The sequence below is a fragment of the Bos indicus x Bos taurus genome, chromosome 21, assembly GCF_003369695.1.
Source record: "Bos indicus x Bos taurus breed Angus x Brahman F1 hybrid chromosome 21, Bos_hybrid_MaternalHap_v2.0, whole genome shotgun sequence".
Classification (NCBI taxonomy): Eukaryota; Metazoa; Chordata; class Mammalia; order Artiodactyla; family Bovidae; genus Bos; species Bos indicus x Bos taurus.
The window spans coordinates 59,804,718-59,830,560 of record NC_040096.1 but is presented as its reverse complement, the minus strand read 5'-3'; the positions used below and the strand labels follow the sequence as shown (position 1 = coordinate 59,830,560).

The window sequence follows — 25,843 nt, the reverse complement described above, 5'->3', positions numbered from 1 at the left end:
TAGGTTTTACTGGGCAGGATTTTGAAAGATGGCTTTCAAATATAGACAATAGTATCTTTTAAAACTGGCTGATGTTTTTCACAATGAAGAACTTTGGTAAATTTCAGCTTTAAAGATACTAGGGCAGAGGTTTCATCTGTGTTTTATGCGCCAATACTCCAGCTCCATGCATATACTGTGGACATGTTTTTTTTGTAACTTCCAGGGTCCCCCAATGAGCTGCATTCGGTTGGCTGAAAGAGTCGTGGCTCTCATTTGCTGTGAAAAACTGCACAAAATTGGTAAGAGTGTGTGAAAAACACATGTAAATAAAAATAAAGTTAAAGACATTGTATAACAAAAGCACCTCAAGGGCTTTATGGGTCTCCAGGGTTTTGCGGGCTGTGAACGCCTTGCTGGTGGTATGCTTCGGGGAGGATAGATGTAAGTGTGATGTAACTTGAAGACCCTGTAAGGTGGAAGAGCTCTGTTTTTCACAGCTGAGCAGCTGTAATGTATTTGCTCTCATTTCTAACTCCTTTTAAATATATAAATGTAATAAGGTCTTCTGACTGTTGAATCGTGAACATTTATGTTTTGTGTTGTAATGTATCAGTTTCTCAAATTAGTTTATATTTATGTACAGATGAAAATTTTTAAAAAAATGGGTGGACTTGTTTTCCGGTGGCATTCATAAAAGGATGATCTGATACCGTTTTCCTGTTTACATGTTTTTGTTTTTGAGTCTTAAAACAGAATTTATAATCCTCATCATACTGAATATATGAACCTCACAATCGACTTTGCCTTCAGTTATCACACGTGATTACTCTTCTGTTGTTAAAAGCACAGATGCTTTAGTTTTTGTGATTTGTCCAGTTGTTTCCCAGCACAGAGCTGCTCTGGATGATCCACTGATTAATTAGGCAGAATCAGGATTGAGCATTTTATTACAAAATCACGTTCCTTCTCTTTACATTTCTCAGGCGAACTGGATGACCATTTGATGCCAGTTGGGAAGGAGACTGTTAAATATGAGGAAGAGCTGGATTTACACGATGAAGAAGAGACCAGTGTTCCAGGAAGACCAGGTTCCACAAAACGAAGACAGTGCTACCCAAAAGCAGTAGGTATTGGTTAGAACCAAATACAAACCTAGCCTTTCTGACTTTCTGTTGCTTGCTGTACCAGGCCCGGATTCCTTTGCTTGGCTTCCCAAACCCGTGCAGTGCACCCCACCCCGTGGGTCTCAGCTTGTCTCCCGGCCTCGTTCACAGCTCTGCTCATAGCAGCCCCGTCGCTGTCACATGTACAGCATGTGCCCTTTCTCACTTCAGACATCGCTTTTGTTTTTCTTCTCAAAAAGATTCTTGTGTTTATCACATTCTATCCAGAATGAGTTAATGTCATTTAAAGAGACAGTCTTTGTTTCATTCACTTTAGTGGCCAGGTCCTCGCTCTGCCTTACACTGGGAACTAAGACCTCGAGGGTATGTGTGCTAAAACAGGCATGTGCCGTACAGGGTGAGGGGCGCACGGCAGGTGAGCCCGCGACTTGTCGGGAGTCAGGGTGTGGCCTGACGGGCCATAGTCAGCTTTTCCCACGTGTCCTGTCTAGCTGTAACCATGCGGGGCTGGAGTACTTATTTTAAAAATATTAGTCAATATTTTTACCTTACTAAACCCCCAGACAAAAGCAGAAATTTGCTATGTACTTTGATCTTAGCTTAAATATGATTCTTTTTATTTATTTTTTTGCAGTTTTATTGAGTTTTTACTTTTTTTTAAAAAAGTTTGCACCCAGCTAAGCATTTTCAAGATTCAAAATCATGTCACTTTTTCAAAAATCAGGAATTAAGTTATCCGATTTTCTGAACTGCTTATTTTCTCATATCCAGTTTTCCTATTCTAACATTACCCTAGAGGTTCTTGGGCTAGTTTCATGTGACAAATGTTACCACTAATAAGTGTTTTGAGAAGCATAGTACTGCTTTGCATCCTGTGTAATTAATAGGTGCATTCTGTACTGTCTGATACTCTAGTAACTATATCTCTTAGCCAGCATTTCCACACCTTTTAACTGTAGATGTAATTACTTATATTATTGAGCCTTGGAAACTGTAGACTATTGGGTGGGGTTGTATGAATATTAGAAGTTTAGAAACTTAGTTTAGTTTAAGTCATAGTTTACTCTTTAATCAGGCAGCCATTAAAAATAGTACTGACTTGTATTGACCCTGAAAGATATTCTCATTGTAGTAACCGGAGCTAAAAATCAGTGATACATTTGTTTTGTGGTTCCATTTGTAATGAAAAATATGTATGTGTATATATTTATGTGCATTTATTCTGGAATGTATACATTTATTCCAGAAAAGTCTGGAAGATGATATGGTATGTGACAGTGTTACTAAAGGTTATCTGAGTTTCAGGATTATGTAGGATTTTTAAAAACTTGGCTAGTTTTATTTTCTGACATTCAACAGTGAGTAAAGACTCAGAAACCCAGGGAAGAAAACCTTTATTCTCTAGTCAAAAGAAATAGATCAAATGAAATGTTGCTGTTTAGTTGCTAAGTTGTATTCCAACTCTTTTGCAACCCATGGACTTTAACCCACCAGGCTCCTCTATCCGTGGGATTTCCCAGGCAAGAATACTGGAGTGGGTAGCCATTTCCTTCTTCAGGGGATCTTTCTGACCCCGAGATTGAACCTATGTCTCCTGCATTGGTAGGCAGTTTCTTTACTATTGAGCCACCAGGGAAGCCCACATCAAATGAATAGTATTGTGTTAAAAGACCCTGCGGTGTTTGATGGTTTTGTATGCTTCTCTGGTGAGGTTAAGTAAATGAGGAGGTCTCCTGCCTTGGGTCTTAGTTTCCTCTCATCAGCTTTTAGTAAAGCCAGGAAATAAATTTGTTTTCTTGCCAACATCTGGAAAAGAGGTGAATACGCTGGCACTTGTTGCTTACATTTTTCTTTCCACTCCCAGATTCCAGAATGTTTGAGGGAGAGCTACCCCAGGCCCGGTCAGCCCTGTTACCTGTACGTGATCGGAATGGTCCTGACGACACCTTTACCTGATGAGCTCAACTTCAGAAGGCGGAAGCTCTACCCCCCTGAGGACACCACAAGATGCTTTGGAATACTGACAGCCAAGCCCATACCTCAGGTGGACGTTTCATAGCGGCCTTTTATGTTGGACTGTCTTTTTTTTTTTTTTTTTTAAAGGAAAAGTGACTTTAAAAGTAACTGTCTTTTGTTACCTCAAAATGGTCACTATTTTACACTTGGAAGTGTCTCTCCTGTTCCCCTGATAGAAAGCATCATTCCTCTTCTGAAGTTAACTGTTTATAATGAACTGAAATCTTGGCTAACCTTGGGCTTTATTTTTCTTTCTCTGAAGATCCCACACTTTCCTGTGTACACGCGCTCTGGAGAGGTGACCATATCTATTGAGTTGAAGAAGTCCGGCTTCACGTTATCTCTGCAAATGCTTGAGTTGATCACAAGGCTTCACCAGTATATATTCTCACATATTCTTCGGCTTGAAAAACCTGCACTAGAATTTAAACCCACAGACGCGGACTCAGCCTACTGCGTTCTACCTCTTAATGTTGGTAAGAAGGACCCAGACTCTAAAGCGTTGTCTGTATAGTAGCTAAAAAACCAAAGTGTTGCTTAACAATGAGCTTAACTGAAGATGGTACAGAAATCTCTGATAACTCTGAACTAGGCACATGGAATGAAGGTAGAGCTTGAGGGAGGGTCTTACCCGTATTATTACATTTTAACAAGCTTAAAGATCTTTTTCTTCCCTAAGTTAATGACTCCAGCACTTTGGACATTGACTTTAAATTCATGGAAGATATCGAGAAATCTGAAGCTCGAATAGGCATTCCCAGCACAAAGTATTCAAAAGAAACTCCCTTTGTTTTCAAATTAGAAGATTACCAAGATGCAGTTATCATTCCAAGGTAAGGTGTTAAGTGGAAATCAAAGTGGAGGTGACACTTGCTTTTGAAGATTCCCCCTGGGCACGTGGGGCAGGTGGTGGGCTGTGACCCTGGCATGGCCATGGCCAGTAGAAAATTTAGGTATCTCCCAGTGGCAGGCCTGTGCCGCCCAGTTTACTTACATAAAAACAAAGCCTGAAGTGCGGTTGGTGAAAGGATTTTACTTTGTGAAGCTCAGCTCATCTAAATGATGTTGATAGGCTTTCTTTGTAAAACCTCCATCCTTTTAATCCCCACAGTCTTAAAGAATTTGGTTATAAATAACAGTTTATTAAAGTTGTTGAAAGGCATGGTGTTATTAAGCGGATGAAAGTAGTTAATTACAGTGCTTTGCTGTATGTGCCCTAAGTCACGTTGGTCGTGTCTGACGCTCTGTGACGCTGTGGACCGTGGCCCGCCAGGCTCCTTTGTCAGTGGGATTCTCTAGGCAAGAATACTGGAGTGGGTGACCATGCCCTTTTCCAGGGACTCTTGCAGACCCAGGGATTGAACCCGAGTCTCTTATGTCTCCTGCATTTGCAGGCAGGTTCTTTACCACTAGTGCCATCTTTTTGGTAAAAATTTAGGGGATAAAGTTTTGGAGCATTAAGATTAAATATCACATTTTTTAAAGAATTAAAATACTGGCTGCAGTTGTCTTTGAATTTTGTTCTGTTTTGTTTTTTCTGTTCTCACTTTGTACCTCAGTGCCACGTTTTAAATGTTTGTTAACAGCAGCCTGTCAATATCAGAAATGGTGCAGTAACATACGTTTTGTGGGGCAAGAATCTTTCGTGTTTAGCGTTAGTAATATATAAACTATTTACTTGGTTGCTTGGATATTGAAAGTTTTCTATACTGTTTATATTGATGAAATTAGAGATATTTAAAGGAGCCATTTAAGCTCCAATATTTTGGCCATTTGATGTGAACAGCACACTCTTTGGAAAAGTGCCTGATGCTGGGAAAGACTGAAGGCGACAGGAGAAGGGAATGGCAGAATATGAGATGGTTAGATAGCATCACCCAGTCAATGGACATGATTCTGAGCAAATTCTGGGAGGTAGTGATGAACAGGTGCTGTACCTCAAGGGGTCGTGAAGAATCAGACACGACTTAGCAACTGAACAATGACAAAAGGAGCCATTTGGCTTTCATGTGGTATCAAAGTATAGATATTTAGAATAAGGATGAGATATTTAGAATAGGAGAGAATGGAGAGTCAGGTTTTCACTTGATGTAAATATAGTTTCTCTTGGCTTAAATTCACTTGAAATGTATTAGAGTTGAAGTGTCATTGTTGTTATATATTTTTAACCTTTTGAACTCTTACTTTAAAATCATAATTTGCATTTCTGTATTCAAAACAGTTTGTGTTTTGAGAATAGTTGATTTAAACCATAAAGTCACTGGAACTGTTTTTCTTGTTTAGATACCGCAATTTTGATCAGCCTCATCGATTTTATGTCGCTGACGTGTACACTGATCTTACCCCCCTGAGTAAATTTCCTTCCCCTGAGTATGAAACGTTTGCGGAGTATTATAAAACAAAGTATAACCTTGACCTGACCAATCTCAACCAGCCGCTGCTGGACGTGGACCACACGTCTTCACGGTAAGGCACTCCAGAGATGGCACTTGGGCTGTACCTGTGCCAGCTTCCCCAGGTCAGCAGGCAGGTTGGGGGGCTTGTGGTCCCCGCGGCCCACCGGTATGTAGACCTGAACTCAGGAGGTCCTTGGCGCACACAGTTGCCCAGAGCCTGGTCCAGGGGTCTGCAGTCTGAATGAGCTCTTCCAGGGAGCTGCCCTGAAGTCGTAGAGCCGCTGTCAGAGTGCACTTGTTTTTGTCTTTGATAAGATTATTTTGAATTTTTTCTAGACTCAATCTTTTGACACCTCGTCATTTGAATCAGAAGGGGAAAGCTCTCCCTCTGAGCAGTGCTGAGAAGAGGAAAGCCAAGTGGGAGAGCCTGCAGAATAAGCAGGTAGCACGTCCACTGTCACTGGCATGACTTGGTGTTTTGGAAGGCGCTTGAGTTTTATGTCACCAAGTGAACTGAGCGACTTAGGAGTTTTGGGAAGTTGCCCAACACTTAGGTTTTGTTTTGCTTTAATTAATGTGGCATATTGACTTCATTTGAATGTCTTTTTTTTAATTAATTAATTTTTTTTATTGAACAGTAGTTGCTTTACAGAATTTTGTTGTGTCTGTCAAACACGATGAATGTCTTTTTGGTAAGCATGAGAGGTTTGGCCTTTATGCTTGGTCCGCTGGTAGCCATTCTGTCATGAAATTCTAGGATAAATCCTGTTTTCCTTAAAGGGTTAGTTTTTAAAACATTTCTAAAAATAAGATTTTGCTAGTGTTTCTGATTTTTGTCTTTATTCATCAGTGAAATTGATTTTTAAGTTTTATTTTTATTCTCTTGTGTGCTTGCTTTATATTTACCTCTCCACAATTTACACTCATCCACATGTTTTGCTCACTCACAGATACTGGTTCCAGAACTCTGTGCTATACATCCAATTCCAGCATCACTGTGGAGAAAAGCCGTTTGTCTCCCGAGCATACTTTACCGCCTTCACTGCCTTCTGACTGCAGAGGAGCTCAGAGCCCAGACGGCCAGCGACGCTGGTGTGGGAGTCAGGTCACTTCCTGTGGATTTTAGGTATGCCTGTGCTGTGGGTCAGAAAGAACATGGCTCATGAAATCCCGTTTGCAAAAAGCACTGACTTTGGTTCACATTTTAATTTTATGTAGAATAATTTTTTAAAAGATTGGAAAGAAAATGTGGTATCTATTTAATACCTGAAATAGTTGCATCATTTGACTCCTGAGTGAACATCGGTATATTGAGTCATCGTTTGCTGATGCTCAAAGGGAGGGGAGAGCCTAAGGTCAAAACCAATGGTTCCCTTTTCAGTGGTGGCAGTTCAAGTAAAAATGGAAAGAGTTGTTTGTCCCAGGGCTGACATTTTAAGGCTCTTCCTCTTTTATAAATCAAATATGTGTTAAAGAGCAGTTGCCTCCGTGTGCGTCTTCAGTTGTTCTCTTCTCACTAGTCAAGTCTCTGCATTCTAAGGAAATTACTGGTTTAATGACTCAGATTTATTTTGCTTATCCAGTTGGCAAGAGCAAGTTGCTTCAGGAACTGAGGAACTTGTTAAATAGTACCAATCACTTACTACCGTGTCAAACACTGGTTTAAGCGCTATAGCTTATGTTAGATGATTTCATCTTTAGGATAGTCCTATGAGGCAGGAATTATTGGTTCCTCTTCCAGGGATGGTGGCTAAGGTACAGAGACATTGAGTCAATTACTCGAAATTCCCCAGCTAGTCACCCCGCTGGCCTGGAGTCCCAGTGCGTGCAGTCTGTGGCCCTGGGTCTGCTAGGCTGACCCGAGGCTTCATGAGCTCTGCGCCCCCAGAGCTGCGGGGTTGGGAGCCACGTCCCACTGTGTGGTTTATGTTGTGAAGAATTCCCAGTAGTGCTGATGTCTGCCTTGGAACTTTATTTCTCTTCTAAGGTAGGAATATATTTATACTGATCTTTATTTAACTTTTACTCAGATTGCACTAGCCTCTTGGAAGGGTCTGATGAAAAGTTATAAAAAATGTCTTTGCAGATACCCTAACTTAGACTTCGGGTGGAAAAAATCTATCGACAGCAAATCTTTCATCTCAATTGCTAACTCCTCTTCAGCTGAAAATGAGAATTACTGTAAGCACAGCACAATTGTCGTCCCTGAAAATGCTGCACATCAAGGTGCTAATAGAACCTCCCCTCTAGAAAATCATGACCAAATGTCTGTGAACTGCAGAACGTTGTTCAGCGAGTCACCTGGTAAGCTCCAAATTGAAGTTTCAACAGATCTGACAGCAATTAATGGTCTTTCTTACAATAAAAGTCTTGCCAATGGCAGTTACGATTTAGCTAACAGAGACTTTTGCCAAGGAAACCATCTGAATTACTACAAGCAGGAAATACCTGTACAACCAACTACCTCATATCCCATTCAGAATTTATACAATTACGAGAACCAGCCCAAGCCCAGCGATGAATGTACTCTACTGAGTAATAAATACCTTGATGGAAATGCTAACACATCTACCTCAGATGGAAGTCCCGTGACGGCTGCCGTGCCTGGTACTACAGAGACTGGGGAGGCGCCCCCGGACAGGACGGCTTCTGAGCAGAGCCCTTCTCCTGGGTACTCCTCGAGGACGCTTGGCCCCAACCCTGGGCTCATTCTTCAGGCTTTGACCCTTTCGAACGCTAGTGATGGATTTAACCTGGAGCGGCTCGAGATGCTTGGCGACTCCTTCCTCAAGCATGCCATCACCACGTATCTCTTCTGCACTTATCCTGATGCGCATGAGGGCCGCCTTTCCTACATGAGAAGCAAAAAGGTAAGGAACTGTCCTTTAACCCTTGCGCTGCTGCTGCTAGGTCGCTTTGGTCATGTCCAACTCTGTGCGACCCCATAGATGGCAGCCCACCAGGCTCCCCCGTCCCTGGGATTCTCCAGGCAAGAACACTGGAGTGGGTTGCCATTTCCTTCTCCAATCCATGAAAGTGAAAAGTGAAAGTGAAGTCGCTCAGTCGTGTCCAACTCTTAGCAACCCCATGGACTGCAGCCTACCAGGCTCCTCCGTTAATGGGATTTTCCAGGCAAGAGTACTGGAGTGGGGTGCCACTGCCTTCTCCAAACCCTTGTGCAGTTAGAGGAATTACTCAGGGTGGCTTCCAGCATCCGTGGTCCAGAGGACTCACAGGTCCTGCTGCAGGGGCCGCCACACCCGACGGGGCAGCGGGGGCCTCCGGAGCACGTGCACGGGAAAGGGATAGTGCTGGTCCCCAGTCGTGCCCGGCTGTGTGCCACCCCACGGACTGTAGCCCACCAGGCTCCTCTGCCCATGGGATTCTCCAGGCAAGTAGTACTGGAGCGGGTTGCCATTGCCTTCTCCAGGGGATCTTCCCGACCCAGGAATCGAACCTGGGTCTCCTGCATTGTAGGCAGATTCTTTACCAGCTTAGCCACCAGGGAAACCCCGCACAGGAGTGACACTAAATGTAGTGTGGAATTAAGATTCAGAGAAGAAAAGTAATGAGGATAAATATTTAAATGATGATGAGAGAGGGATCACAAGGCGCCAGGTACCTGCTTGGCATATAACACACAAAGCTGCTGAGCACTTGGAAGGAAGGGCTATCACTTGTGATCAGGGAAGGCGTTAATGGAAGGACATGCATTTATAGTGTGTAAACAGGGAACAGATGGCAGAGCGTGTCAGCACTCGGTGAATAAACCGTGGCAGCAGTCAAAAGTGTGGAAATACGTGGCATGGCCTAGACAGTCCGGCTTTAGAGACCTTGCTCTTGACCATGACACTGCCCTCCCCTGCTGTTGTCCATGACACTTGGCAGTGCACTGAGCGGGCCACAGACGTTCTCCATCCGGTCTTCTCAGCGAACCCCTGAGAGGTCGATGATAATACGGCCCCATCCTGCAGATGAGGAAACTCTTGCCTAGAGTGTTTTGTCGGCTCGTGCAGTTCACCTGGCTGGTCTGGGATGGTCAGGAGCGTGGCTGAGGCTGGAGTCCAAGCCTTCCACACTCTTCCCTGCAGCCTCCTTAAGTAAAGAGGGTGCTTGCTGCAGGAATAACCCCCAGGGCAGCCGGGCTCTGAGGGGCCAGTGCTGGGGGAGGCAGGAGTGTCGGAGTCAAAGTGAAGTTTAGGGCTTTCTACTTGACAGACTTGGCGGGGGAATGTTCAGGTAATTAAGAATGTAGGACTTAGATGCGGTCTGGGGGAATCGTCTTTTTAAGAGTGCTAATTGAAAGCAAACGAGATTTCCCCAGGGTGGTTGCAGAGATTGAGAGTGAGTAGAAAGTAACTTCATCCTCTTAGGTAGGAAAGAGATTATTTTCCGTTTTGAAAGTTCTTCCATCCCGCTGCTCAGAAAGCTCTGACTCCTTACTTGGTGCAGAGATCATCGTCACTTGTGCAGCAGGGTGCTGAAAGCCCTTCGGCATGCCCGCCCCAGCCCTGCCATGGCCAGGCGGCCTCCCCGGCTGTCTTTCCCGGGCCTGCACACACCTGCTGCTGCTCCTCTGCTGCTCGCCTCATGTCTCCATGTGAATGAGGCCCGCCCCACCCTGTACCTCCCGTGGGCCCTCTCTGAGCTCTTTCTTGCTCCTCCTTCCGAAGAACCATTTCCACTGACTTTGTAATTTCCATCCAAGTGCCTGTCGCGCTTTATCCTCTCGTTGGCATCTGCGATGCCGTGGTCCCACGGAGTGGAGAGGGAAACCAGAGTCTACTTAACGCCATGCGGGCGGCGTGGGAAAGCCCTTTGGCCCAGAGTGAGCCTCGTGGGGGGCTTCCCCCCAATCCTGCAGGCTTCAGGGACCACTTCTCTGTCTCACATCCCAACCAGTGCCTCTCCAGCATGGGTGCTTATTCAGGGGTATTGAGTTACGTGGGGGAAAGGGACTCATGAAGTGCTTAATAAAAAGGAGCCCTATTTTCGGAAAATGAGATCGACAGTTCTAGACCTTGGTGTTCAAGTAAAAGCTAGGCAGAGACACAGCGATTTGAGTAGATTATGGCAGAGATGAAGGCTTTAGAAAAAATGGACCAGAGGGAAGACAGTAAAGCTGGTTTATTGATGTCAGTAAACATGGAGTTTGTCTTTATTGCCTTTGCTTTGTTTTAAAATAGTTGAAATACCTTGAAATGCCATCCAAAACAAAAGAATGATATTTGGAAAAGCATTGTAGTTGAAATCATATTTATAGTTTAGGTTCAAGGAACTTAAAAAATTACTTCAGTGCTGGTTTTATTTTATAGCTAGAGTTTATGGTACTTCGCCTTTTATTTCATTGAGAATATTGGGACATTTTGGACTTGGTGGATTTCGATTATTTCCTATTTTGATAGCTCCAATCAGCAGTTTGAATTTTATATCTTCAGATTACATGAGAATTTAATATTTCCTATCATGAATAGGTAGAAAAACTGTTCAGTCTGTGTAACTGATGACCAGTTATGGAATATGAAGAATCTTTAGCTAAAAATTACATTAATGTCTTATATGAGTTTCCACAGTGATCATTTATGGATAAGTGTTGCATAAATTTTTTTCTGCTGCAGGTCAGCAACTGTAATCTGTATCGGCTTGGAAAAAAGAAGGGGCTGCCCAGCCGCATGGTGGTGTCCATATTTGACCCCCCTGTGAATTGGCTTCCTCCTGGTTACGTAGTAAATCAAGACAAAAGTAACACAGAGAAATGGGAAAAAGATGAAATGGTAAGTTTTTTGTAACTGAGTGGATTTATTTTCTGGTGAGGGGGCAGAATCTTGTTTTATTAATTTTTTGTTTCTTTTCCCAGTGTGTTTATAATCGAGTAGAAATTCTATATAGTAAATTGATTTCTTTCATTGAATTTAGAACAGTGTTGTAACTGTGATAGAGAACAGTTTCTATTATCTTCCCTTGCCAAAGGCAAAAGAGTATCTGGTGTTGTGATTCAAAAAAAAAAAGGGCTTAACTCTGTGACATTTAACTTGAATATGACATATTGCGATTTATCATAGATCCTTAGCTCTGTTCAGTGAAATCAGTAGCCTATAATCTCCAATTTGTCTGTGAAATGATTTCAGTAAAATCTTGCTTTTGCACCTCAGGGCCTCCTCAGGACTATTTCTCCTCTTGCGACCTTAAAAAAATAAAAATACGTAAAGGTTGTAGTTTCCTGGAAATAGTTTAAATCTTGCCAACAACTTAAAAGCAGCCTGCAAACGTTAGCTGCTGCTGCTGTGTTTTCTCTCGTCTGGAAGGCCACCAGAGGGCAGCTCGCAGGGCCTGGGAGCCCGGAGCTGTGGAAGCCCGCCGTCCAGGGCGGTTGGCTGGGAGGCCATCTTGCCAGCCGTGTCATTTTTCAGACATTTATTTTGCATTAATGATGAACTGGTTAATTGTTACTTCATCTCTACTTCAGATCAGCAATGAGAATACCGTTTCTTTCACAAGTTTTGTTTTCTACATGTATTTTTTTTTTCTCTCATCTTCTTTCTGACGTGTATGCCCTAGACAATCTGTTTTTAAGTATTTCCAGGTAGCATGCTCGGTGACCCTGTTTTGATTTTTTAACCTGTTCACTGAGAATGTTTTTATACTTGTGCAGTATTTGACTACCTGGCAGAGCATTGAGTATTTTAATGCAAGTTGGGTTAGAAAAATTATATATGTTATTTAATTTAGGAATAGAAGCTTAGAGGAAAGTGTGTATGATTTTGAGAACTTCAGAGAAAATCTTGCATGTCTATGACAAAAGTTCCAGAAACACTTACCCTACCTTATAAATAGTTTCATAGTATCATTGGTGCTTTAAAAACTTTTTTTTTAGCATAAAGGGGATATTAGCATGTCCTTTTAATTAAAAAAAAATTTTTTTTTAAAGATACAACATAAAGTTCTTATTTATTTTCTTTAGCATTTCAAATGGCCTGGTACTTTGATTTTTAGATTGCATTAAAATACTGCTTATGTTTTTATTTAATAATTTCTGCATCTCGAAATAGACTGTTAGATGATATTGGGAAACTTATGCTTAATCCACTCCTATTCTGCCTGCTTCGCTGCTCAGCAAGTAGGTTTACATGAAAGCTTTGTGTACAGATGCCAGAGGTGGGAATAGCTTAGGTGGAAAGGGAACTTGAACTGTGAGAGCAAAGAGTTTCTTGCTAGTGTTTTTTTGTTTTTGTTTGTTCTTAAGGAGCTGGAAGTACTCCTGGAAACCATTTAGTAAGGTAGAATCCCACTATTTTGCAGATAGAAAAACTGAAACCCAGAGGCATTTAAAGAACTTTGCACAAGATCACACAGCTTATTTGTTGATAAAACCCCAGCCTTTTTTGCACTTTGCCAATTTTTGGTTATGGTAGCATCTTACTAAAGATACATAAAGATTTTTTTAAATGAAAATATTGTCTTTTTTTAAAATCAAAATTTGGCCTTTTTTTCCACCCCCTCCACCCCACCCCACCCCCCCGCCCTTATGGACCAGATAGTCAAAAACATCTCATGTTACTCTGGGAAAGTATAAGGTTTTTATTAGGTAATAGTCCCTAGAGGTATCCACCATTATAGCTTTTTTTTTTTTTCTTTTGGTGTTCTTCCTTATTCTTGAAAAGAAATCGTAAACTTTTTAATCAAAAAAGATAAAGAGAGATAGTTGTAGATACATGGCTTGGTTCATTGCACTTATTTCTTTTCAGACAAATGCACTGTTTGTATCTCTCTTGAAAAAAACCCACAGAAAGCTTAAAAACCTTTTTGTCATAATACTCTGCAAAGTTGTCACTATCAGAATTGAAGCACACCCTCCTGCCTTTCTCCCCAAGTAAAGTCTTGTTTATTTTTTTTTTTCACTGCACAACAGAAATTTGGTGTCTTTCTAGCATTGCAGAAAAGTTCCATGGTTACTGAATCCTTGCCCCTTATTAAGATTGTCACTCACAAATAAGCTTTGGCCAGAGAAACTGGAATTAGCAAAGACCTTCTGACAGAAATGGGATTGTTGTGTTTCATGTTAGTCTAAATTGTCTTCTATTTTTGTCAGTTATGCTATAATCTGTTACCCTGAAGGGAAAAGCATAATTTCTCAAATTCATAGCTTCATGGTGATCACTTTTAGTTTCCAAGCAAGGCAGTTTGGTTTTACATTGTAGCAAATGTGCTTGGATTTGAAGTGGCAGTAGGGACAGACCTTCATCGTGAAGCCCCACTGTACATTTTAATGTTAGAAAGAAAATAATTTTATCTGTTTATATGTTATACTCTTACTGAATTGCAGAAGTTATGCTTTTTCTACACCTGGAATTTAATTTTGTTCATTTGAAAATCTTAAAAAAAATTTTTTTAAACTGTCAGCAAAATCGAAGAGCTCTGTGATCGGCATATGAGAGCTTTCATTGTGTATCTTGCCAGAGTTATAATTCTTAGCTGAAGTTTTGCCTTGTGAGCCTTAATTTTAAACTTTATATCCATGTATAAAATCCTTAACTTAAAGCTTCATACTAGATAAAGGTCATTTTATAACTTAGAAAACGAACATTCAAAGAACATGTTTTACTTTGTTTATATGATTAAATAACTTATTTTATGTTAATTGAAAACAAATGGCCGTGATTTGAAAGTTGCCTTTTAGTATTTGTGGTTGTCATTTGAAATTATCCATAACCCTTGCTTTTATTGAGTCTCAAACCCTTTTAAAAACAGCAGCTATGTCTCCCCTCCTTCCCCATTCCCCCTTTTCCAGACAAAAGACTGCATGTTGGCTAATGGCAAACTGGACGATGACTTCGAGGAGGAGGAAGAGGAGGAGGAGGACCTGATGTGGAGGGCTCACAAGGAGGATGCGGACGACGAGGACGACTTCCTGGAATACGATCAGGAGCACATCAAGTTCATAGATAACATGCTGATGGGGTCAGGGGCTTTCGTCAAGAAAATCTCTCTTTCTCCTTTTTCTGCCACCGATTCTGCATACGAGTGGAAAATGCCCAAAAAGTCCTCCCTTGGTAGTCTGCCATTCTCATCCGATTTTGAGGATTTCGACTACAGCTCCTGGGATGCGATGTGCTATCTGGATCCGAGCAAAGCCGTTGAAGAGGATGACTTTGTGGTGGGGTTCTGGAATCCATCAGAAGAAAACTGTGGTGTGGACACAGGGAAGCAGTCCATCTCTTACGACCTGCACACCGAGCAGTGCATTGCCGACAAAAGCATAGCCGACTGTGTGGAAGCCCTGCTGGGCTGCTATTTAACCAGCTGTGGCGAGAGGGCTGCTCAGCTTTTCCTCTGTTCGCTGGGGCTGAAGGTGCTCCCGGTAATTAAAAGGACTGATCGGGAAAAGGCCATGTGCCCGACCAGGGAGAATTTCACCAGCCAACAAAAGAACCTTTCAGGGAGCCGTGCGGCCGCCTCTGGAGCCGGCTACCGAGCCTCTGTGTTGAAAGACTTGGAGTATGGGTGTTTGAAGATCCCCCCGAGGTGTATGTTTGATCACCCCGACGCAGACAGGACACTGCGTCACCTGATCTCGGGTTTTGAAAATTTCGAAAAGAAAATCAACTACAGATTCAAGAATAAGGCTTACCTTCTACAGGCTTTTACACACGCCTCCTACCACTACAATACGATCACGGGTAAGGAACCCCAGACCACAGGTTGCTGCTCTGAAAATGAGACCTGGTGTTAATTGGATCGACCCATAAAATAATGTAAAGAGAATAATCTGTGTATGTACAGACTTAGAGCTTAATATGCACGGTGGGGGGAGGAAGCGCAGGCAAATGAAAGCGGTCCTTTTTTTCCCCTCATCTTTCTGGGCGCTACACTGTTCCTAAACTTTGATAGTTGGGAGCAGAGCTGTCCTAGCAACTCGTGTCATTTCCTACGCAGCATAATTAGGTTTGAGCCTTAGTATTGTGATGTGTTTTGCCATTTTATCCCACCGCAGTGCCTTTATGGTGTCCAGCCACTGCTGCTTCAGGTTCTTGGATAATTTATTCCTGTATCCTGGATGTGTCTCCATGTCTTTTTATTGTTCTTCCTGAACAAAAAGGCCCCTCTCTTAAGGTCTTTTAAAGTCTAAAAAGGAATCGATTAAAAGAAACTCTTATCACAGGAAGGTTTCATCGCCCTTGCTCTGTTTTTCCCGTCACCTGCTTTGCAGTAAGCTCCATGTTTCTTTCTCTCCTTTATTTAATCGACTCCCAGTCCATTCGATTAGAAGAGAGAATAGGCGCCTAAAACCAAAACCAGCTTCAGGTTGTGAAACAGCGAGAGTCTGTAGTTGTGTTTTGTTTTTTTTCTCTATGTCAGAGTCATAAGCGCTTGAATTCAGAAAACCAAAGCTGAGTATAACGTTTGTATAAGAAAAACAATGTAGGTTAAGATGATCAGAAGAATGTAAAACCAAAAGTGAAAAATTATCTGCTCTAGACTAGAAACACTGGTGAAACTGAAACCTGTTTTTCTTTGTGGAGAAGAAATGAGGCCTGGTTTTCTACCGCACTCTACTGGAAGGAGCCCTGGGTTCTATTCTGTCTCAGCCCTTGCTTCTGAGCTCACTGGGGATGAGGGGGCCACTCACCCTTAATCTGTTCCCACCTGGGTTTCTACAGTTGAACGGTTCCTTTTAAATCAGTGTGAGAAAATAGAAGTGTTGGTTAGTGTCAATAAGGTCTCACATTTTGACATTGATCATTTTTGCCTAAGGTCTCTGCTTGCCCCCGCTATTCTCCTTGATTTGTGTCAAAGTCACCATTTTTTATTCAGTTTGAGCAGAAGGTCTTCTTGTACCAAGTGTTACCTTATGTAACAAATGTAACCCAGGAGTGGTGAGGCATGTACCACTCCCACACTTTCCAGAGTGTGAGTGGACAGTGCCCAGTGGTGGTAGCAGAGCGTGGGGAGGGGACCTGTGCAGGTCTGACGTTGCGAGATGCCGATCGTGATGGAGGCTTTAGAATGATGCCCCAGCACCTACCTGGCCAGCAGAGAGCCAAAGGAAAAGGCTCAGTGAAATGATGTCACTTGGGAAATGCCTTTTTCTTAAAGAGTGTTAGTCTTTTGGCAACTTAAGGGTTTTATGACCCCAATTTATGTATCAGAAATGTGCTTAATTTGCCATTAGAATTTAATTTCCAGAAGCTTCAGTAGGATGTCATTCACTAATTCTGTCATTTAAGAATATATGTGTAAACGGAACCCCCTCCTCAATAAAGGTCTTTTCAGTGGGTCTTAGGGGAATCCATCCTTTAACTGAGTTATTATTTGGAATCATGTCGGTGGTTTTGCTGGCGCTCATGGCTTCCCTTTGAATCTTCCTTCAGATTGTTACCAGCGCTTAGAATTCCTGGGAGATGCAATTTTGGACTACCTCATAACTAAGCACCTTTATGAAGACCCACGGCAGCACTCCCCAGGGGTCCTGACTGACCTGCGCTCTGCTCTGGTCAACAATACCATCTTCGCGTCGTTGGCTGTGAAGTATGACTACCACAAGTACTTTAAGGCCGTTTCTCCCGAGCTCTTCCATGTCATCGACGATTTCGTGCAGTTTCAGCTCGAGAAGAACGAAATGCAAGGAATGGATTCTGAGGTTAGTGCTGTTTTAAGATATGTTGAGTTCAGTGTTTAAAATAATCCTTCCAACTAGGCTTCTCAACACAGCCATCCAAAGAGCTGGCTGAAGGCCAGGGTCATGGTCCTCAGCACGCTCTGCGTTCTCCAGGAAACCTACGTGGGTCATAGTCTTCAGGCAGCCCTTTTAAACTTGGCCACAGGTACTGTGGTCATTCTGGTGAGGAGAAGGAGCCAGGGGCTTCCAGCAGCTTCATCCCCAGTCCTTGATGTGGGCTTCCAGTATTCAGGCATTCCAGAGAGGTGCACCGTGCCCCCTGCCCCCCAATGTGGGCTTCTTGTATTCAGGCATGCCAGAGAGGTGCACCGCACCCCCTGCCCCCCAATGTGGGCTTCCTGTATTCAGGCATGCCAGAGAGGTGCACCGCGCCCCCTGCCCCCAATGTGGGCTTCCGGTATTCAGGCATACCAGAGAGGTGCACCGCGCCCCCTGCCCCCCAATGTGGGCTTCCGGTATTCAGGCACGCGAGAGAGGTGCAGCCCACCCTTCCCCCCCTGGTCCCCCCAAAAGCTTTAACCTTAGTGAGAGCTAGGCATGGTGGATTCTGTCCTTTCTGTCTGTTTAAAATAGATCAGAAATATTTGCTCTATCTCAGGTAAGCATCACGAATGTACATCCTGCTTCACTTGAAATGGGGAAATCTCATTTAAAAAGCAAACTTCTAAAATTCTAAGGATTGGAATTTGAGAGACGTCTGTTGTAGGTTCAGCCAAAGGTCCTTTTGGTGATGGAGCTAATTCTTGTGTGTGTGTGTGTGTGTGTGTGAGACCTGTTTTGAAGTTTTGTAAGAAAAGATTTTGCTGAGATCTTTCCAGCCTCTGATTCTCCACTAACATCCATCCACATACCTGGGTACCCAGGAGAGTACTCTCATTTCTTCTTCTCATTCTGACTCCTTTGTTCTTTCCATAGATTTCTTACGAGAACTCAGGGAATCCATTCATAACTCTGGTAGCCACTGTAATTACTCTTTCTTGACTATGTGCCTCCCTGTTGTTAGTTACACAGACTTTGTTAAGGAGGAGTGCACTTCCTTGGCGTCCTGTGAGAGAAGTGGGGAGCCTGGGTTTGGAGGTGGAGCCACAGGGCAGAGGGTCAGGTGGTGAACTGGGTGGCGGGTGTGCTGAAGGAGGGGCATAGCTGGTACCCTTCCTGCCCTCTTCCTCCTGGTACACTCTTCCGAGATTAGGGGCCTGAGGTGGAGTACAGCCAGCAGTGAGACCAGGAGTCACAGCCACCTCAGATACATTCAGTATTGCCTCTAGTCTCCTCCTGTAGAAATACGTAAGCTCAGAAGTTGAGGAATTAGCTAAAACTAAAGTTATCTTTTGACTTCTCTGGTGATTCAGTGGTTAAGACTCTGAGCTTCCAATGAAGGGGGCACAGGTTCAATTCCCTCCTTGGAGAACTAAGGTCCTTGGTAAAAAAAAAAACCTTTCGATGACAGTTGGACATACTGGCTTTTGCTAGTTTTTGTTCATTCTTTTCCTGCCCTTTGTTTGTATAAACATATGTATGGAAGTTACGAAAAAGTGATGGAGAATGTCATGGTCTGGCTTCTCTAACTTACTGTTTGATCTTAAGAAAGTCTCTTCACCTTTCTGGGCCTCAGTTTCCTCATTTGTAAAAGAAGAGAATTAAACTTGGTGAAAAAAAGAAAGTGAGGTTGCTCAGTCATGTTCGACTCTTTGCGACCCCGTGGACTGTAGCCTACCAGGCTCCTTTGTCCATGGGATTTTCCAGGCAAAAGTACTGGAGTGGGTTGCCATTTCCTTCTCCAGGGGATCTTCCCAACCCAGGGATTGAACCTGGGTCTCCCACGTTGCAGGCAGATGCTTTTCCGTCTGAGCCACAAGTAGATGCTTATAAACTTGGCAAGTTTTAAAATTCCCATCCACTACAGTAAGTTGTCTTGTTTTTCCAGTAGTCGGCATTATAAATCCACTGTATAGAATTTTGTGTGGCTAAGCAATCCATTTAGAAATGGCTCTCCCCTCTTCTTTTTATTTCTCTTTCACAAGTAATTTGTATTTTATAAAATAACCAAAATTATCATTTTGTGATGTTTTGTTGCTAATGTATATAAACATAAACTTAGATAACATACGAAATTAAATTCTATCATGCATACCCTGTTTTTTACTTAATATACTGTGGGTGACTTTCTCCAATCATTATTAATTGGGATTATGACTTTTAGTAGGCTACATGCTAGTGAATATATGGCTGAAGTATAATGTGTCCAAACAGCTCCTTCGTTGCTGAATGGTTAACGTATTTTTAGTTAGGGTTTTAATAAACATGTATGTGATAAATATACTTAAATATCCAGCTGCCCTCTTAAGACGAACTCCTGGAGACGGAATTGCCACGTCAAAGAATTAGGAACTTTTAAAAGGCATTTGCTACAGATGTAAATTTTTATTCTATTAATTTGAATACCTACTATGTGTCAGGTTCTCTGTCAGAATGATTTATTAAGCAGTTTAATAAAAGGAGAGCTGGGAGGAAAATACCTTCCGAGTAGAATTTCCCTGTCAAAAAGTGGCGCTTTACCCTCCCCGCAGCAGTGTGCACCCTTCTCACACTGCATGGATGAGGATTCTGCTGGCTCCTGGCTGAGCTGCCGGCAGGTAGAGCTATTTCAGCATTCAGTTCTGTGACTGTGCATGAATTTGAAATTTTTTTTCATAAATTTATTGACTGTTACAGTTTGTGTTAGTGTTGTCTTTGGTTTTATTTGAAAGTAATCTTTTTTCCCTTGTTGAATACAGAATACTAAATAGAGAAGAGCTTTTTTTTTCTTAAGTGAAAAACTTTTTAAGATAAGGTAATGTCTGGACTCATTGGGAAAAACCCTGATGCTGGGAAAAACTGAAGGCAAAAGGAGAAGGGGTGGCAGAGGATGAATGGTTAGATAGCGTCACGGACACAATGGATATGAATTTGAGGAAACTCTGGGAGCTAATGGAGGACAGAGGAGCCTGGCGTGCTGCAGGCCGTGGGGTCTCCGAGTCGGACACGACAGCAGCTTTTATGGAGAACCTATTACAGTGTCGTTGGCCTGTCATAAACGTTTGATGTTGTTTCCCTTGTTAAAGAGATAGTAGCAGTCACATCCGAGAAAAGAAAACATCTCTGTAGACTGCCTTTCAAAGAGGCCTTTCTGCTTACGAGTTTCTCTTCTCACTATAATAGCTTAGGAGATCCGAGGAGGATGAAGAGAAGGAAGAGGATATTGAAGTTCCAAAGGCCATGGGGGATATTTTCGAGTCACTCGCGGGCGCCATTTACATGGACAGCGGGATGTCGCTGGAGACGGTCTGGCAGGTGTACTATCCCATGATGCGGCCGCTGATCGGTACGGTTGGCTCCCCTTCGAAAGAAGTAGGATCACAATTAAAAGCAACTTAAAAAAAAAAACAACAAGCGTATTAAGCACATTATTCTTTCGTTTTGATTACAGAAAAATTTTCTGCAAATGTGCCCCGTTCCCCTGTGCGAGAATTGCTTGAAATGGAACCAGAAACTGCCAAATTCAGGTAAGCGAAAGTGTGCATGGAAGAGCGTTAACTCACTGATAAACAAGGGGGAAAGTCCTCAGAGATGCCATAAACTCCGGGTTTTGAAGAAATGCTCACCCTGGGACGTGCTGTCCTGCGGTTGCGATTTGCAGCCTGATTGGCTGGCTCTTTTTGCTCCTGGGACGTGAGAAGAACGTGGCAGCACCGTCTGTTGGCAGTGGGCAGCTGTCAGAAGGCACGTTTCCTCTGTGAGGTGTCAGCCTGAGAGTACGTACTCGGTGCTGATTGACAATAACAATAAATACGTCTGACTTCTCATTCGAGCTGCTTGGCTCTTTTGCAGCCCAGCTGAGAGAACCTACGATGGCAAGGTCAGAGTCACCGTGGAAGTGGTCGGGAAGGGGAAGTTCAAAGGCGTTGGCCGAAGTTACAGGATTGCCAAGTCTGCAGCAGCAAGAAGAGCCCTGCGAAGCCTCAAAGCTAATCAACCTCAGGTTCCCAATAGCTGAAAACCCCTTTTTAAATTAAAAAAAAAAAAAAAAAAGGAAAGCAGAATTAAGGTGGAAAATATTTAAGTTGAAAAGGATGATTTAAAACTGATAGTGAGTGGAACGAGTTGAAGGCAGAACGTAAAGTTTGTTTGATAACAAGATAGATTACAGAATAAAACATTTAACCTATGTATAAAAATTTTGGAACTAACTGTAGTTTTAGTTTTTTGCGCAAACACAATCTTTCTTGTCTTCTTTCCTCACTTCTGCTTTGTTTAAATCACGAGAGTGCTTTACTGATGACATTTTCGCAAGTGTTCAAAGTGATTCTTGACAGTTTTTGTCTTGTTTCATTTTAGTTTAATTTTGGTCGGTTTTGCTTAGAGTTAGGAGTCCAAGGAGCTTAAACCTGAAACAGCACCCCCCCCACAACGGGTTCTGTTGAGAGCTCTGGGCAGCCATCAGCGTGCGTGGCAGAGCCCGCCCTGCGGCGTCGATAAGCCGAGCAGAGGGATGCGGTTTGAGAGAGGAGTGTGCTGGTGCTGTCTCTCCTTTCCACGTTGTGTCGCATAAGACGATGCTTCCCGGTCACTGTTGCACTTACTAGTAAGGGACAGACTGTTGATCAGCATGGGCCGGCGTGTTGGCAGATCACATTCAAGTTTTCTCATGCCATGCTATCTTGCATAAAAGAGGTTCTTGCCTTAAAAGTAAAATCCTTGTGGATATTCTTTCACTTCTGATCTTTCTGGAACAAACTGTTCACATTCCCTTCATTCTGTCTATTATGCATTAGACCTCGAGACAGCGTGATACTTAACGACTCACTAGTATAGCTGTAACCTAACTAATGACAGGATTATATGAGAATTTCTGTCAGGTGTACTGAAGACATTTTCAAAACCAGAATATGTAACCTATGGATTTTTTAAAAGATACATCATAAGAATCATCTTTGGCTAAATACCCCACTTTTACTAGAAACCTCCAGCTAGGTAGTTCCACGGATGGAAATTGTCTGTGGCAAATAAACCTTGCCCTGTAGGCTGTTGCTCTAACAAAATAAACTTTATACATATCACACCTAAAATATGCTGCAGATCTTACAATGGATTGATTACTTACTTAAAGAAGCAGAACAGAGCACCTTACCCTGAGTCTTCTCACATACATTTCTTACTGTGCTTTTCACAGTGTTGCATGCAGACTTCACCTACCAAAGCTGTGCTGTTAATGCCATGAAAGTTTAACGTTTGCGATAAACTGCCGTAATTTTGATATGTCTGTGATTTAGGCCATTAAAAATTTAGGTAAACTAGCTCATTGTTTCCATCTTTGGAAAAGGAAGAAAAAAAGACACTTTTAGGCGTTTGCCTAAGTTTCTTTAATTAGACTTGTAGGCACTCTTCACTTAAATACCTCAGTTCTTTTCTTTTGCATGCATGTTTCCCCTCCCCATTTGGTGCTACGTTTATGTATTATGCTTGAAATTTTAATTTTTTTTTTTTGCACTGTAACTATAATACCTCTTAATTTACCTTTTTAAAAGCTGTGGGTCAGTCTTGCACTCCCACCAACGTACCAGTAGAGTTTTGCTGCAATTGCCCCTTAATTATGCTTGAAATTCAAGAAAGCTGAGCAGAGGTGTCTCGTAATTTCCAGCACATCATTCTGAATGTGACGCCTCATATAATGCTGCATTGATATTTTGAATTGCAGTCGAATACTGTACTTCTCGCTTTATCTGCGCCACCCACCCCCAGAGAAACACCTCTGCACGCGTGTACCCAGAAACCTGTCCGCTCCGCTTTCTAAGGAGACCCGAGTGAAGGGAGCATTCAGCTTCTCCCACATGGTTTGTCGTCTCCAACCTTAAACTTCCACTGAGATCTCAGTTACTAAACGAGCTTTAGAGCAAATTTATTTGGATGGACATGTTTTTTAAAAATTTAATTCTGATTTGGAACCTTTGATTTCTATTTGATTTTTTTTTTAAAGACACCTCCATGTAAGATCTCCTGACAATGTAAAACCAGGCGCTTCTTGAATTACATAACTGTAAATGTGTCAGGCTGGATATGAATTTTCCTTGTGAGGGTGATTCGTGATAAAGCTGTATCACAAATCTCTTGATAAGTATAAACTACCTGCTGCCAGGAGCTTAGGGCCTTGCGTTGTGTCTAATGCACTAATCCCAGTGTCGAGGCGTCCTCTGGCCTCCTGGCACCAAAATCAGATTGTTTCACAGTTACAATCCCCGTTGGGAGAAAAATGCCTCAATATATTTTGTAACCTTAAGAAGAGTATTTTTTGTTAATACTAAAAAGTTCAGACTTGGATAAGATTAGGTCACACAGTCTCAGGGGTTCAAATTTCCTGCTATCATTCAAAATGTTTTATCAACAGCAGACTTTAGCTATTGCTTTTTTTTTTTTTTTTCTCCTTTTGGTTGGAGGACAGTAGCAGATTTTAGTTTGTGACTCACACTTTGAAGCAATCTCTGATCCCCTGGTTCCCAAGTTGAAAAGTCAAAACTCTGATGTAGATATACGAAATGGTTATGAATGCTTTTGTGCTGCTGATTTTTTAATGCTGTAAACTTCCCCCCAGTTTAGCTTACTGAAATGTTTTGCATCCATTTAATTAAGGGACAAAAAAAAAATTGCTCTCTGTCACCCACTCGACCACCTTGTCTGTCATCCTTTTGTTCCTGTGATTGCCACGTGGGACCCGGTGTGATCTGGAAGCCCCCCTGGTGGGCGGTGTGGTTGTACGGCCAGCACACGCGGGAAGGACTGGGCGGGCACGTTTTGAAAAGCAACTGCAGAAATTCCTTACGATGATTGTGTGGAGGTTAGTTGGCATGAACCTTCATTGTAAATGTTTTTTGATTTTTTTTTTTTAAATAATACTTTCAGCAGTCCTGACTATGCTGCGTTTTGTAAAAGCTTTTTCCCCCTCTGTTCTGTTCATGTAGCACAGATAAGCATTGCACTTGGTACCATGCTTTACCTCATTTCAAGGAAAATATGCTTAACCGAGAGGAAAAAATGTGGTTTGGCCTCGCTGCTGTTTTGATAAACCGAATTTGAAAAAAAGATAATTATAATGCCTGCAATGTGTCATATACTTGCACAACTTAAATAGGTCATTTTTGTCTGTGGCATTTTTACTGTTTGTGAAAGTATGACAAAGATTTGTTAACTGAACTCTTAATTATGTTTTAAAGATGTTTGTTAACTTTTTCTTTTCTCTTTTACGTTATGTGAAATGATTAAATTTAGAACAACCTCTAACACTCCTGTAAATTATCTTTTAAAATGCTAGTATTTTTCCTCTCTTAATAATAGCTTGCCCTCAGAAAGATTCAAACTACCCTGCCTAAATAGCAAGAGACTGGAGGCTACTCTGGTTCTGTCGGTTCAGTTCATAAGTACAATTATTCACACAGCAGTCGGCTCTTGGAGTCATCACCTGACATTGGCCGGTGACTGCAGAGTGCAGAGACTGATCGAGATGCAGACCCACCTCAGTTCAGTCTTCAGGCCCCGTTGATTTAAAACTTTCTATCTTGCTCTGTTAGGGTATCTAATCCTTTTACACAACATTTAAGCCACCAAACTGAGACCTTGATATCTTCATTTGAAACAGCATCTGAAGTTCTGTTAGCGCCCTGAACCAGTTTGTGTTCGCTACGGAACTGAAACTCATGTCTTGTTTATTACCTATATGGTTATTTTAATTACATTTAAATAGGTATATTTTTTCAACCACTGATTGCTTTTCAGGAACTTAATTATTTCCAAATAAATTTCTTTATTTTATATTGTACATGAGAAGTTTTTAAGATATGTTTAAGACCAAGAATATTGAAATGATTTTAAAAGTTGTTGGAATTTGCCAGTAGCAATACCTAGGGAATTTGCATTGAGACTATTGTATTTTCCACTAGAGGTGAAAATGATGTTTTGAAACTAACTTGTAAATATATTTTAATCATTGTGTTTTTGTTTTTTTTCCCCCTCTAGTCCATTTTTATTTGGACATCACCCACCATTTAAATTTTCTAGATGCACTCAGAATTCACTGCAGCAGCAGGTTACGTAGCAAAAATGCAAAGGTGAACAGAAAGTGAAATTTCTGGCTTTTCTGCTGTAAATAGAACGAAAGAAAAATGACTAAAATCAAGTAAGACTAACATGTATAATTTGACAATAAAATACTTAGCATCACATGCTGCAGCTGTTTTTAAGGAACATGATGTGATTCGTTCATACAGGAATCATGCTGCAGAAGTTCGCAGTCTGCACCTTAAGGGTCACGATTACCTTTAGTCGTTTTTTGTTTTTGTTTCTTTCTTTTGTAATAATTGTAGCCAAGTAAATCTCCAATAAAGTTATGGTCTGTTCACTTTGTGTCCTTTTGACTTTTTATTTTCTTGTTTTGATTCATTTGGAGTGGATGATAGCACCTAGATAGTTGTAGCAGAAATTATCTTTAAAGTGTTTTGATTCCATGGTCACCTGAAAATGTGTCCTTTAAAAGGATAAAATGTTGTTTACCAAGTTCTACTTTATACGCTGGTAGAGTTCTACATCATCTGCTGGTAGCGTTATCAGCTAACACTTGC

The 25,843-nt window shown here is 41.9% G+C and overlaps 1 protein-coding gene across 3 annotated transcripts in view; it reads left to right on the top strand.

Moving 5' to 3' along the window:
- The window catches only part of DICER1 (dicer 1, ribonuclease III), a 75,537-nt gene extending 49,914 nt beyond the window's left edge, over positions 1-25,623 (top strand). For all 3 annotated transcript variants that reach the window (XM_027521761.1, XM_027521759.1, XM_027521760.1), the window contains 15 exons: positions 206-281; positions 966-1,105; positions 2,971-3,150; positions 3,385-3,598; positions 3,802-3,955; positions 5,406-5,588; positions 5,855-5,960; positions 6,469-6,644; positions 7,605-8,388; positions 11,137-11,292; positions 14,307-15,195; positions 16,888-17,156; positions 20,397-20,559; positions 20,665-20,740; positions 21,066-25,623. In XM_027521761.1, coding sequence (XP_027377562.1) covers positions 206-281; positions 966-1,105; positions 2,971-3,150; positions 3,385-3,598; positions 3,802-3,955; positions 5,406-5,588; positions 5,855-5,960; positions 6,469-6,644; positions 7,605-8,388; positions 11,137-11,292; positions 14,307-15,195; positions 16,888-17,156; positions 20,397-20,559; positions 20,665-20,740; positions 21,066-21,231 — 3,732 coding nt within the window. In that variant the 3' untranslated portion in view covers positions 21,232-25,623. The remainder of the gene's footprint in view (positions 1-205; positions 282-965; positions 1,106-2,970; positions 3,151-3,384; positions 3,599-3,801; positions 3,956-5,405; positions 5,589-5,854; positions 5,961-6,468; positions 6,645-7,604; positions 8,389-11,136; positions 11,293-14,306; positions 15,196-16,887; positions 17,157-20,396; positions 20,560-20,664; positions 20,741-21,065) is intronic.
- The last annotated feature ends 220 nt before the right edge of the window (positions 25,624-25,843 follow it).